This window comes from Hyla sarda, chromosome 10 (genome assembly GCF_029499605.1).
Source record: "Hyla sarda isolate aHylSar1 chromosome 10, aHylSar1.hap1, whole genome shotgun sequence".
NCBI lineage: Eukaryota > Metazoa > Chordata > Amphibia > Anura > Hylidae > Hyla > Hyla sarda.
In genome coordinates, this window is record NC_079198.1 from 132,583,704 (window position 1) to 132,597,050 (window position 13,347).

The following is a 13,347-nucleotide window of genomic DNA, read 5'->3' on the forward strand; positions in this document are numbered from 1 at the left end:
TGATGAGGGCAGAAAAAATGCTCTACAATGAGCCGAAAAAGTCTGTAATTTTTGTAAAACACCAGCCGGTGAGTACTATTGTTTGGACTTTCACAGTAGATAGGCCCTTGACAGATTAACAGGTACAAAATGGTACACTACTTGGATGTACATATGCAGTATGCACTGATGAGGGCAGAAAAATGCGCAACAATAAGCAGAAAAAATCTGTATTTTTGTAAGACACCAGCAGGTGGTTTCTTTTGCTAGGACTTTCCCTGTATCTATACTTGTTACAGTTACAAAAAAGTAGACTGTTCTTTTCTTTCCTACATGTTCAGGATGCTCTTCCTGGCCAGATGATGCTCCTGTAAGCCTAAGTAAATGCACATATCCAGAAAGGTTACTCTTAGTAAGTTTTATCTAGGAAGAGTTCTAGGGATAAGAAGCACAAAGTCCTAAGACAAAAAGAAAAAACTCCAGCTCACCGGTAAGTATGCAGTTCACAGGTGGAAGGTGTGTTCAGGCAGGGAGCACGAGAAACCCTTTCAATGCTGCATACTTCAATATTGACGTATGCGGCATTGAAAGGGTTTCCCCTCCTCAACGAGGTGGAGATTGGTCCTGTCTATTGTTAAAACGCGAGACTTATTGGATTCTCATGCTGGAAACTAGATTTCCAGCAGGGATGAATTACAGAAATGATCTGGCAAATATCTATTGATAACGATGTTCTCTGTTCATATGAGGGATTGAGGAATAATTTCCTAATGGCTCTGTATGTTTTGCGGCTTATAGTGGACGTGAGATTTTAACTCACCATACACGTTTGATTTTTGTTTGCACCTTTTTTACCTTTTTCTATTTTTAAAAGAAATTTTCTACTTCCAAGTGGAGCTGGAGCCTCTAGGGATAAGAGTGTGCAGCCAATAGACCCTAGTAGCTAGGTATTGGTCAGAGAGCCACAGGCAAGCCAATACAAAACCCAGTGTATAAAACAGGTAATCAAAGGTTGGTATAAATAAAATAAAGGTGAGATAATTGTTGTTCTTGCATGTAGAAGCATTTAATGGGGTATTCCAGGCCAAAACTTTTTTTTATATATCAACTGGCTCCGGAAAGTTAAACAGATTTGTAAATTACCGTATTTATTGGCGTATAACACGCACTTTTTAGGCTAAAATTTTTAGCCTAAAGTCTACCTGCGTGTTATACGCCGATAAGCCGCTGCAGTTCAATGATTTAAAGCGGGCGCTTTAAATCAATGAACTGCAGCGGCTTTGCAGGTGCAGAGACCGCCAGCGCTGCCGGCTTCTCTGCCCCTGCCTGCCGGGTCTAGAGCCCTGCTGCCGGGCCTTCTCTCCCCCTGACTATCAATGCCGGCCCATTGCCGGCCCCGATAGCTGGGGGGAGAGAAGCGGCGCCGGCAATGGGGCAGCGGCGCCGACAGACAGGGGGAGAGAAGGGGCAGCGGCACCCATTGCCGGCGCCGCTTCCCCGTTGCCTCCCCCATCCCCGGTTGCATAATTACCTGTTGCCAGGGTCGGGTCCTCGCTGCTTCAGGCCTCCGGTGTGCGTCCCCTGCGTCGTTGCTATGCGCTGCACGGCACTCATCATTGCGCCGCACCATGCAGTGCATAGCAACGACGCATGGGACGCACACCGGAGGCCTGAAGCAGCGCAGACCCGACCCCGGCAACAGGTAATTATGCAACCGGGGATGGGGGAGGCAACGGGGCAGCGGCGCTGGCAATAGGTGCCGCTGCCCCTTCTCTCCCCCTGGCTATCGGCGCCGCTGCCCCTATTGCCGGCGCCGCTTCTCTCCCCCTGGCTATCGGCGCCGGCAATGGGGCGCCGGCACCGATAGTCAGGGGGAGAGAACGGGCAGTGGCGCCAATAGCCAGAGGGAGAAAAGCGGCGGCAGCAGGGCTCTAGACCCGAGGAAAGGCAGGGGGAGAGAAGCGGGCAGCGACGGCCTCTCTCCCCCTGCCTTTCCTGGGGGTGTATCGGGGTATACGCATGCATACACACACACCCTCATTTTACCTAGGATATTTGGGTAAAAAACTTTTTTTACCCAAATATCCTTGGTAAAATGAGGGTGCGTGTTATATGCCGGTTCGTGGTATACCCCGATAAATACGGTACTTCTATTAAAAAATCGTATTCCTTCCAAAAGTTATTAGGTTCTGAAGTTGAGTTGCTGTTTCCTGTCTAACTGCTTTCTGATTATGTCACGTCCCGGGAGCTGTGAATGATGGGAAAATATCCCCATAGGAGCTGCACAGCTCTTGGGACGTGTCATCAGAAAGCAGTTAGACAGAAAACAGCAACTCAACTTCAGAAGCTAATAACCATTGGAAGGATTAAGATTTTTTAATAGAAGTAATTTACAAATCTGTTAAAATTTCCAGAGCCAGTTGATATATAAAAAAAAAAAGTTTTGGCCTGGAATACCCCTTTAACTCATTATACATACTTCTGGTGAAAGTCAATTGTCAGTAAAAAGAAAAAAATTATAATAAATAACTAATACAGTGTTATTCAGCACTTAAACTCATTAGTCAGCACTAAACATACCCCTACATTCAGTGGAACAGCATACAGCAAAAATCAAAGCTTATTTACTACAAAGTCCCAGCCAACCCGTGAGGAGACTAAATCCCGGTCTTCCTGTAAAGACTGTTTGTTATTCATCATGCATAAAATCTGCAGTAAAGTTATTTCAAGTGTATTACAATTCCGGCTGTGGACAATCCTTTATTCCTCCCTATCGTTCTTGGGACAGGTGGCGGTAGGACATTTATAACTAGAGGAAGCCCCCCACCCTGGCGTCACGACAATCAAGAGTTAAACCTATACCCAGCAACACTACATTGCAACACCCCTGTTCTCCCTTCATCCCCGAGCACCACATGTATCTCTTTTATAAACCTATTATACCTCTGTACAAAACAAATCTATGATAGGTCAGTGCGCCTGAGCTCGAAGGATGAGGAAAATTCATGGAAAATGTTTCTCATATTTTATTTGCTTTGTGGTATAAAAGAAATCTATGACACATAAAGCTAGATCATAATTTTTATTCTAGGGAGAAGAGAAAAAAACACAAATCGCATCAAGAAAAGTGCAGACAGTCCAGTGTAATGTATTTACCTTTATTACACTGTTGGTATAATGCAAATAACCAGAAGCCTCGAAATACACCATGATGTGTAGTGAAATTCATATTCAATCATAGCAAAGCCTATTGTGTGTCTTAGTACATGTCTGCCTATCATTATGTGTAAGCCGTGAATATTCAGAAGTATAAGGAACAGTAAATATGGAGCCTGGAGACATTTCTTCTACTAATTCGTAATAGCTCCATAATGCTGCACTGAATCCTTTTACATTATATATTATATAAAGATTAGAGATTTTTTTATTCATACATATCAGAGGATTTATTCTGCAGTATATATTGGGAAATCTTAGGCATGAATACAATCTAAGCAGAGTCTAAGTCTGAGTTCACACATCGTAAAATGACATTGGAATTACAACAGTGTGCACTGATGCCTCCTATTCTGAAGACATTTATAAAGTACAATATTACATGAAAAATATAGCCATTTTTTACCCCCATTTTATGGCTGTATTTTTCATGTGATTTTATACTCTACTCAATATCTACTTCTTGTGAGCTGCAATGAATATGAGAGTCTTATAGTCAGTAAGGTCACTCACAGCCGTTCTCTTCTTAATATTACAGTAATTTATAACAAATCCTTCTCCAACTAGAGCTTTCCTGGCAAAATCCTCATCATATGTGAAAGCATGGAGCCTGTCTTTCCCGACTGTGTAATATGTCATATCTAAACTTCCAATTAATATGAGATGTCCTCCAGGTTTTAGTAACCCTGAGAACTTCCTGAGATATCTTATATAATCATCTTGATTTTTACTGATCTCTTCTAGGAGCCAACCGCTAATGATACAATCTGCTGGTGGTAAGACTATCGGATCCGTAATATTTTCTTTCGCAAAGTCACATTTCATCACATGTTGAACGGCCGATCTCACTTTCTCTTCTTTGTCCTGTAACTGGTCACTAAAAGATATGAAAACATATAGACAGTCCACATCCGTTATATCAGGATAAAAGCTTAGTAGTTAATATTGGAATTTTTTTTAATTAAAACTTAAAGGCTGTTGAAGATGATGGACATTTGTCTTTTTTTTACCGTACTATGTAACTTTGGTATACTAAGTATAAATCTTATAGAACTGAGCAGCTGACAAATTTAAATCTTCTGCCACAGAAGGTGTGAGCTCTGGCACCGCAGCTTATTGGCTCAGCGCTCCCATCTCCTGATAAGGTGAGATAGAGTGACAAACGGCACAGCGAAGTGCAGGACTATCATCAAGATGACAAGAGACACCATGGACTACACAAAGGAAGGAGGCGGTGCTGTAGCCCAGACAGGTGTCATAAAGTGTCAAAAAGCTATACAGCTTAAAGAAAATGTGGTCATCCTGTTCACCCATACTAAACCCAATACATTGGGTTATAGTGCGGGTGAACAGGAGACCAATGTGGGGTCTCTGACTAATATACATACCTGCAGACCGGTGCCTGGTCCCTCTGAAGATCTTCATCTATCTTCCCTGAATTGCGCGCTAGAGGTGGGCTCACTGGCTGAATTTGAATATTCATGGTCACTGGTCAAGTGATGGCTTGTGCCTACTGAGAGCTCACGTGACCAGCGATCAATAATATTCAAATTCAGCCAGCGGGCCTGCCTCCAGCGTGCAATTCAGGGAAGATAGATGAGGATCTTAAGAGGAACCGGGCGCCCGACAGAAGGTATATATATATATATAAGTCAGAGACCCTGCATCGGTCTCCTGTTCCCCCGCACTATAACCCGATGTATTGGGTTTAGTGTGGGTGAACAGGATGACAGTTTTCCTTTAACCCCACCAGGACCAAGAGCGAACAGAAACGCTCTTGTGTCCTGGAACTTAAAGGGGTACTCCAGTGGCCCCTTAACAACGCAGGACATAAATGTACATCCTGGTGAGCTGGTACTTAACGCACCAGGACGTACATTTACATTCTATTCATAACCGCGAGCATCAGAGCGATGCTCGCGTCATTTGCGGCAGGTCCCGGCTGCTGACAGGGACCTGCCGGTAATGGCGGACATCCGCAATCGTGCAGATGTTTGCCATTAACCCCTCAGATGCCGTGATCAATACTGCTGACGGCATCTGCAGCATTGTGGACACTAAAATGGATGATCGGATCGCTCGCAGCGCTGCCACGGAGATCCGATCATCCAGCATGGAAGCTGGAGGTCCCCTCACCTGCCTCCGCTGCCTTCCACGGGTCTTCTGCTCTGGTCTGCAATCGAGCAGACCAGAGCAGAAGATGACCGATAATACTGATCAGTGCTATGTGTTATGCACAGCACTGAACAGTATAAGCAATCAAATTATTGCTAGAAATAGTCCCCTATGGGGACTATTAAAGTGTAAAAATAAAAGTAAAAAAGTTAAAGGGAAAAAATCCTCCCCCTATAAAAACATAAATTGTCCCATTTTCCCTATTTCACCCCCAAAAAGTGTAAAAAAAAATATTGTATATACATATTTGGTATCACCAAAGGGTTAGGGTTAGGGTTGAACTATTAAAATAAAATGTTAATGATACTGTACAGTGAACGGCGTGAACGTAAAAAAATTAAAGTCAAAAATAGCTGCTTTTTTTATAACATTTTATTCCAAAAAAAAGTGAATAAAAAATGTATCAAAAGTTTTATATAAGCAAGTATGGTATCAATAAAAAGTAGAGATCACAGTGCAAAAAAATTAGCCCTCATACCGCCGCTTATACGTACAAGTGAAAAAGTTATAGGTTTTCAAATGGGGATTTTAAACGTACTAATTTGGTTAAACAGTTTGCAATTTTTTTAAGCGCAACAGTAATAGAAAAGTATGTTATCAGGGGTATCATTTTAATTGTATTGACGAAAAGAATAAAGAACACATGTCATTTAGTACCGAAAATTGTACGGCGTGAAAACAAAACCTTCCAAAATTTGCAAAATTGCTGTTTTCTTTTTAATTTCCCACACAAATAGTATTTTTTTGGTTGCACCATACATACATTTTATGGTAAAGTGATGGCATTACAACGGACAACTGGTCTCACAAAAAACAAGCCCTCATACTAGTCTGTGGATGAAAATGTAAAAGAGTTATGATTTTTTGAAGGCGAGGAGGAAAAAACGAAAAAGTTAAAATAAAATTGTCCTTAAGGGGTTAAACTGATTTGTATATGAAAAAGAGGAGAACATTTGTTGGTGCAGCTCACAATTATACACTTACCGAGGTGATATGGGGTACACACCTATACCACGGTGTGTTAAATATGTCAAAAGAACAGAAAAACAGAATCCCCCACCTCAAGGTTAGTGTTTAAATAGTAATAATGTTGCAATAAGAACGTGCTTCAATTATTCCTATAATTTATTAAAAATTTGTTATAATATCTTATATTCCACTCTCACAGGGCCCTTGTGGGAGAAGAAACAATGTTAAAATACAAATAAAAAATGTATAACATCATTGATGGACACCGATAGACTTATGAACTGTAACTGTCCTTTATGTTGGAGCAATGGTCGCTACAATGATGTTACAATAATAAGTTGTCTCTGGTTGGATTATTTGAGTGCACTAAAAACTGTAGCAAATGATGGAATAAACCATGTTTTGTTACCAGTTCCTATGGTGCTCCTTTCTAGTCAGCAATCCCTCGCTGAGCTGCAGATAAACTTGCAGAGATGTGTGCTGGCATGCACAGATGGTGGCTGGTCCTGACGGCGCAGGCCCCGGGTGATACCGCCCGATGATACCGAGGAGATGGATTCAGAGCCTCGTGTTTTCAGCGTCTGATGTCAGGAGTCTTGCAAACCATAGGAGCTGAAACTGATTGAGTCCAGACTTAGAGGCAGGTAAGTCCTGGAAGTGGATTGCTCACTCAGAGCTGTAAGAACTGTCCAGAGTGCAGAGTGTAGCCAACCAGGGTCCTTGCAGTAATAACTTTCTGAGCAACAAGTGGCATAAGTGGCATAAATTAAAATATTAATAAAAATAACTGATGCGTTTCAGGGTGCTTAATAATGTCTGACCCTTTCTTCAGTAGTCATCGAGAATGGAATATAAGATATTATAACAAATTTTTTATAAATTATTGGAATAATTGAAGCACGGTCTTATTGCAACATTATTACTATTTAAACACTAACCTTGAGGTGGGGGATACTGTTTTTCTGATTTGTAAATGACTTCTATTAAAAATCTTTACCCTTCCAGCACTTTTTAGCAGCTGTATGCTACAGAGGAAATTCTTTTCTTTTTGAATTTCTTTCCTGTCTTGTCCACAGTGCTCCCTGCTGACACCTGATGCCCATAGCAGGACCTGTCCAGAGCAGGAGAAACTCCCAATTGCAAATGTATGCTGCTCTGGACAGTTCCTGACACTGACAGAGGTGTCAGCAGAGACAACTGTGGACAAGACAAAAAAAGAAATGAAAAAAAAAATACTCTGTAGCATAAAGCTGCTAAAAAGTACTGGAAGGGTAACAATTTTTTTAGTAGAAGTCATTTACAAATCTGTTACCTCTCTGGCACCAGTTGATTTAAAAAAAAAAATTCCACTGGAGTACCCCTTTAAGGACCAAGGGCATACCTGTACGCCCTCAGCGTTTCCATTCACTGCTGGTAACCGGGCGCTGAACTGAATGGGATGCCTGCTCGGATCCTGTGCAAACCCGTGGGGGGGTCCTGAGATCGCTGCACAATCGTTGGTCAATAAGGACAATTGCGATGATTCCAGGTCAATCAGGTACATTCACTCGGGCGGGGGTTTACAGTAAGTTTCCCGCTTCAAGTTTGAGATGCAAATTTTCAGCCGCAGCTCGAACTCCCAGCGTGAAACTCACTGTAAACCCTTGCCTGTTTGAATGTGCACTAAAAACACTATACTACACTACACAAAATAAAGGGTAAAACACTACATATACACACCCTTACACAGTTACCCCCCCCCCCCTCAATAAAAATAAATAACATCTCATACGGCAGTATTTCCAAAATGGAGCCTTCAGCTGTTGCAAAATAACAACTCCCAGTATTCCGGGACTGCCACTGACTGTCCAGACATGCTGGGAGTTTTGCAACAGCTGGAAGCACTCTGTGAAACACTGCCGTAGGGTATTTTGGCAGCAGAGGCAAGTGTAATGCTTGCAACTGGGTCCATCCCTATGCAAATCCCTAATTTAGGCCTCAAATGCGCAGGGCGCTCTGTCACTTTGGAGCCCTGTCATATTTCAAGGCAACAGATTAGGGTCACATATGGGTTATTCCCCTATTCGCGAGAAATTGTGTTACAATTTTTTTTTTTTTCTCCTTTTACCCCTTATGAAAAGGTGAAGTTGGGGTCTACACCAGTATGTCAGTGTAAAACATTTCTTTTTTTTACACTAACATGCTGGTGTTGCCCCATACTTTGCATTTTCACTAGAGGTAAAAGGAAAAAAATACCCCATATGTGGATGTAAAATGCTCTGTGGGTGCACAACAGGGCTCAGGAGCGAGGCCGCACCATGTACATTTGAGGCCTAAATTGGTGATTTGCACAGGGGTGGCTGCTGATTACAGCAATTCTGACATAAACGCAAAAAAAAAAAAAAACATTTAGGAAAATACACCCCTCACGGAACATAACAAGGGGTATAGTGAGCCTTAACACCCCACATGTGTTTGACGGATTTTAATTAAAGTTGGATGTGAAAATGAAAAATGTCATTTTGTTCATTAAAATGCTGGTGTTACCCCAAATTGTTATTTTTCTCAAGGGGTATTAGGAAGAAAGCCCCAAAAAATTTGTAACGCCATTTCTTCTGAGTAAGAAAATACCCCATATGTGGATGTTAAGTGCACTGCGGGCGCACTACAGGGCTCAGAAGGGAAGAATTTGACTGGAATTGTAGGCCATGTGTGTTTACGAAGCCCCCATGGTGCCAGAACAGTGGATCCCCCCACATGTGACCCTATTTTGGAAACTAGACCCCTCACGGAACATAACAAGGGGTGCAGTGAGCATTTACACCCCACAGGTGTCTGACAGATTTTTTGAACAGTGGTCCATGAAAATGAAAAATTAGATTTTTCATTTGCACAGCCCACTGTTCCTAAAGATCTGTAAAACGCCAATGGGGTTTTAATGCTCACTGCACCCCTTATTAAATTCTGTGAGGGGTCTAGTTTCCAAAATAAGGTCACATGTGGGGGGATCCACTGTTCTGGTAGCACCGGGGCTTTGTGAACGCACATGGCCCCCAACTTCTATTCCAACCAAATTCTCTCTCCAAAAGCCCAATGGCGCTCCTTCTCTTCTGAGCCCTGTAGTGGGCCCGCAGAGCACTTAACATCCACATATGTGGTATTTCCATACTCAGAAGAAATGGAGTTACAAATTTTGGGGGGGCATTTTTTCCTACTTCCCCTTGTGAAAATCTAAAATTTGGGGTAACACCAGCATTTTATTGAAAAAAAAAATTCATATTCATGTTCAACTTTAGCGAAAATTTGTCAATCACCTGTGAGGTGTGAAGGCTCACTATATACCTCTTGTTATGTTCCTTGAGGGGTGTAGTTTCCCACATAATGTGCCAAGTGTTTATTTTTAATTTTTTTGCTGTTTTGGCACCATGGGGGCTACAAGAACATGTTAGTGTAAAAAATGAAGATCTTGCATTTTCTCCTCCACCCTGGTGCTATTGCTTTGAAACACCTGAAGGTTTAATACACTTTCTGAATGTCATTTTGAATACTTTAAGTTTAATACTATGCAGTTTTCATAATGGAGTCCATTATGGGGTAGTTCTAACATAAAGATCCTCAAATTCACTTCAAAACAAAACTGGTCCCTAAAAAATTCACATTTAGAAATTTTCGTGGAAAAACTGGAAAGTAGCTGCTAAATTTTGAAGCCCTCTGATGTCTTCAAAAAATAAAAACATGTCAACTTTATGATGCAAATAGAGATGAGTGAATCTTATCTGATGAATCGAAATTCGCAGCGAATTTCAGGAAAAATTTGATTAGCAACGAATGTGAATATCGCAGCGATTCTATTGCACGAACTGCTTCATTAAACTTCATTTACTGCGGTCCAGGCTCCAGGGCCTCTAAAAAGGCAGATCCACGTGTCAGGACATGGGGCAAGGAATCATGGAAAGGCAGGAAGAAGGGTCGAAGGGATAACCCTGAATCACATCCAGCATGCAGCCTATCAGCAGCCAGTCACCCCTGTGATGCCAAAGCCCAATATACTCGGCAGCCATCTTCTGGCCAGTGACTTCAGCGTTCTATTATAGAGAGAGTGAGACAGAGAGAGAGAGAGAGAGAGAGAGAGAGAGACAGAAAAGCATTTTTACACCAGTGATTCACCTCAATAGAGAAGAGCGAATCGAATCTGACGAAATCGAATTACTTCAGAATTTCATGAAAAGTTCGATTTGGACCAAATCCAAACTTGAACTTGATTCTAAATAACAAATTTCTTCATTAGTGACACCCCTGCAATCATCCTGTATAATGTATAGATGCGAGTGTCTTTCTTCTGCACTTACGTCTCTTCAATAGATAGGATGATTGCAGTGGGTGTCAGGAGTGACACTTGCTGTGATCTGTCCTCAACTGCAGGTACTACTGCTCCCAACATGGAGCACACTCTGCTCCATGCTGGGAGCTGTAGCACCTGCATTAATATACAGATCGCAGTGAGTGTCACTTCTGACACCTGATACAATCATCCTGTATAATGTATAGATTTGGGCGGCCGGCCTCTCTTCTCTGGTCCCACTGTAGTATGAGTATATTCCGTATATATACCTATTATTCATATTTCCTGCAGAGAGCTGTGATTGGCTAGACCCATCTGGCCAATGTGAAAAACCCACACACTACATTTTTATTATTGTCAGCTACATTTTTAGTGCTCTGCCTGCCCACCAAAATTGATCCCTGTTTGAAAATTAATTAAAATTTTGTTATAATAAAGATACATTTTGTTAAATACAATTTTTTCCATCACTACCGTATCATTTTTAATATTCTTTTTTTTAATGGTACCCTACGAGATTTTATTAAAAAAGGTATCTCCATCACTTTTTTGGATGGCTAAAGTTCATACTTTCTCCGTTATTGCCTCCTAAATGGACCATTCTAATAACGGATGCAAACTGATGTAATTTAGTGGAATCCATTTTCATCATTTTTTCATCCATTAGTATCAGCCGTTGGCAGACTCCCACAGCTGGGACTACTAGTACTCGCATCATGGAACATACTCCTTTCCGTTTGATGTGTTTTTTTTTTTTTTTTCCATAATGGGAGCAGTAGTTCCCTGACTGCGGGAGTCTGCCGGGGACTGTGGAGGATACATTAGTGTTTGTACTACTACCCTCATCATGGAACAGACTCTGTTCCATAAAGATAAATGGGGGTGACTGGTTCTCAAGGTCTTGAGTGTGATGGAAATGTGTTATATGGTTTTGTCTGTGAATATGTAATGATGATAGTGGTGTTTATGAATAATTCAAGAGGGTGATGATGGGTGTTTGTATAAACTTGAGGGTATGTATATATATATAATGAAAGAGGGTGATAGGTGTTCCTGTATAAACTGGAGAATCTGTATATAATGATCGGTGTATATGGGAGAGAGGGAAAAGTATGGGGGAGAAAAGTATCTTGATAGGTGTTTGTGAATGATTGGAGAGGGGGATGGTAAGTGTTACTGTATAAATTGGAGAATATGCATGTATATAATGAATATTTGTGATGATAGATGTTTCTGTATAAACTGCAGGATGTGTGTGTATATATTGATCGGTGTATATGGGAGAGAGAAGTATAGGGGAGAAGGAAATGATTGAAGGAGAAGGGGGATGATGAAAGAGAGATAGAGGATGGTGAAAATAAAAGAAAAGGCTCTTACTTGGATAGATAAAAGCGTAATTTATTTGTAATTTAATAATATAAAACAGGAAAAAACGCTGGGCCCTAGCGCTTATACTTTCCAATGCATATGAAACAGTTAAAATAATTCATAAATGTAATTCATAACAAGGTCAGTAGATGAAAAGCACTAAATAGATTGCTCTCGGTACGGCGACCGTAGAGATGTGTGAAATAGTCAAGTAGTCCACGGTGCTGCGACCGTATGCCAGAAAGAAGAAACAAAGTCACAATGTAGCGGTACTGCGACCGTATGCCACAAAGAAGAAACAAAGTCACAATGTAGCGGTGCTGCGACCGTAGTTGGTAGTACAATTCAATGGGACACAGTGTGTCAATGTTGCGAGGGTGCGTGCTGTCTCTAACAGAGTGAGGGAGCCATGGATTGGCAGTGGGCCAAAAGGAGGAAGCTCCAGCGGTTGCAAGGCTGGGTAGTGGAAAGGGGGAAGAAATATCTTGTGGTACTATGTACCTCTCACCCGGCCACTCCTATGGACTTTGTGATGTCGGTCCTCACTCTGGAAACGAAGCCGCTTGTTTGTGGCTGTCTGCGGTCACTGGTGCTCGGCTTCTCCTCGTGGCGGTGAGCGTGTTGGGCGCATAATAGAATCCTGGCGCGCTGCGATGATCCTATGGTTCAGCTGGTGATGATAGTGCTTGCAATGGTGTCTACTGCCTTAAGACTAGACGCGTTTCGGACCCTCTAGGTCCGTCCTCAGTAGTCTCAGTAGACTACTGAGGACGGACCTAGAGGGTCCGAAACGCGTCTAGTCCATTGGAGTGACCGGGTGAGAGGTACATAGTACCACAAGATATTTCTTCCCTCTTTCCACTACCCAGCCTTGCAACCGCTGGAGCTTCCTCCTTTTGACCCACTGCCAATCCATGGCTCCCTCACTCTGTTAGAGACAGCACGCACCCTCGCAACATTGACACACTGTGTCCCATTGAATTGTACTACCAACTACGGTCGCAGCACCGCTACATTGCGAATTTGTTTCTTCTTTCTGGCATACGGTCGCAGTACCGCTACATTATGACTTTGTTTCTTCTTTCTGGCATACGGTCGCAGCACCGTGGACTACTTGACTATTTCACACATCTCTACGGTCGCCGTACCGAGAGCAATTGACTTGGTCTGTTATACCTTGCGGTTGCAGCACCGGGTTCATTTACCTACTATTGCACATTGTATAATTATTTAGTGCTTTTCATCTACTGACCTTGTTATGAATTACATTTATGAATTATTTTAACTGTTTCATATGCATTGGAAAGTATAAGCGCTAG

General features: G+C 42.0%; 1 protein-coding gene across 1 annotated transcript in view; it reads right to left on the reverse strand.

The window, feature by feature from the left end:
* Window positions 1–3,454: 3,454 nt before the first annotated feature.
* LOC130294159 (indolethylamine N-methyltransferase-like) overlaps window positions 3,455–13,347 on the reverse strand; it is a 48,693-nt gene continuing 38,800 nt past the window's right edge. The window contains exon 3 of the mRNA XM_056543662.1: window positions 3,455–4,072. Within this exon, the coding sequence (XP_056399637.1) occupies window positions 3,652–4,072 (421 nt within the window). The 3' untranslated portion in view covers window positions 3,455–3,651. The remainder of the gene's footprint in view (window positions 4,073–13,347) is intronic.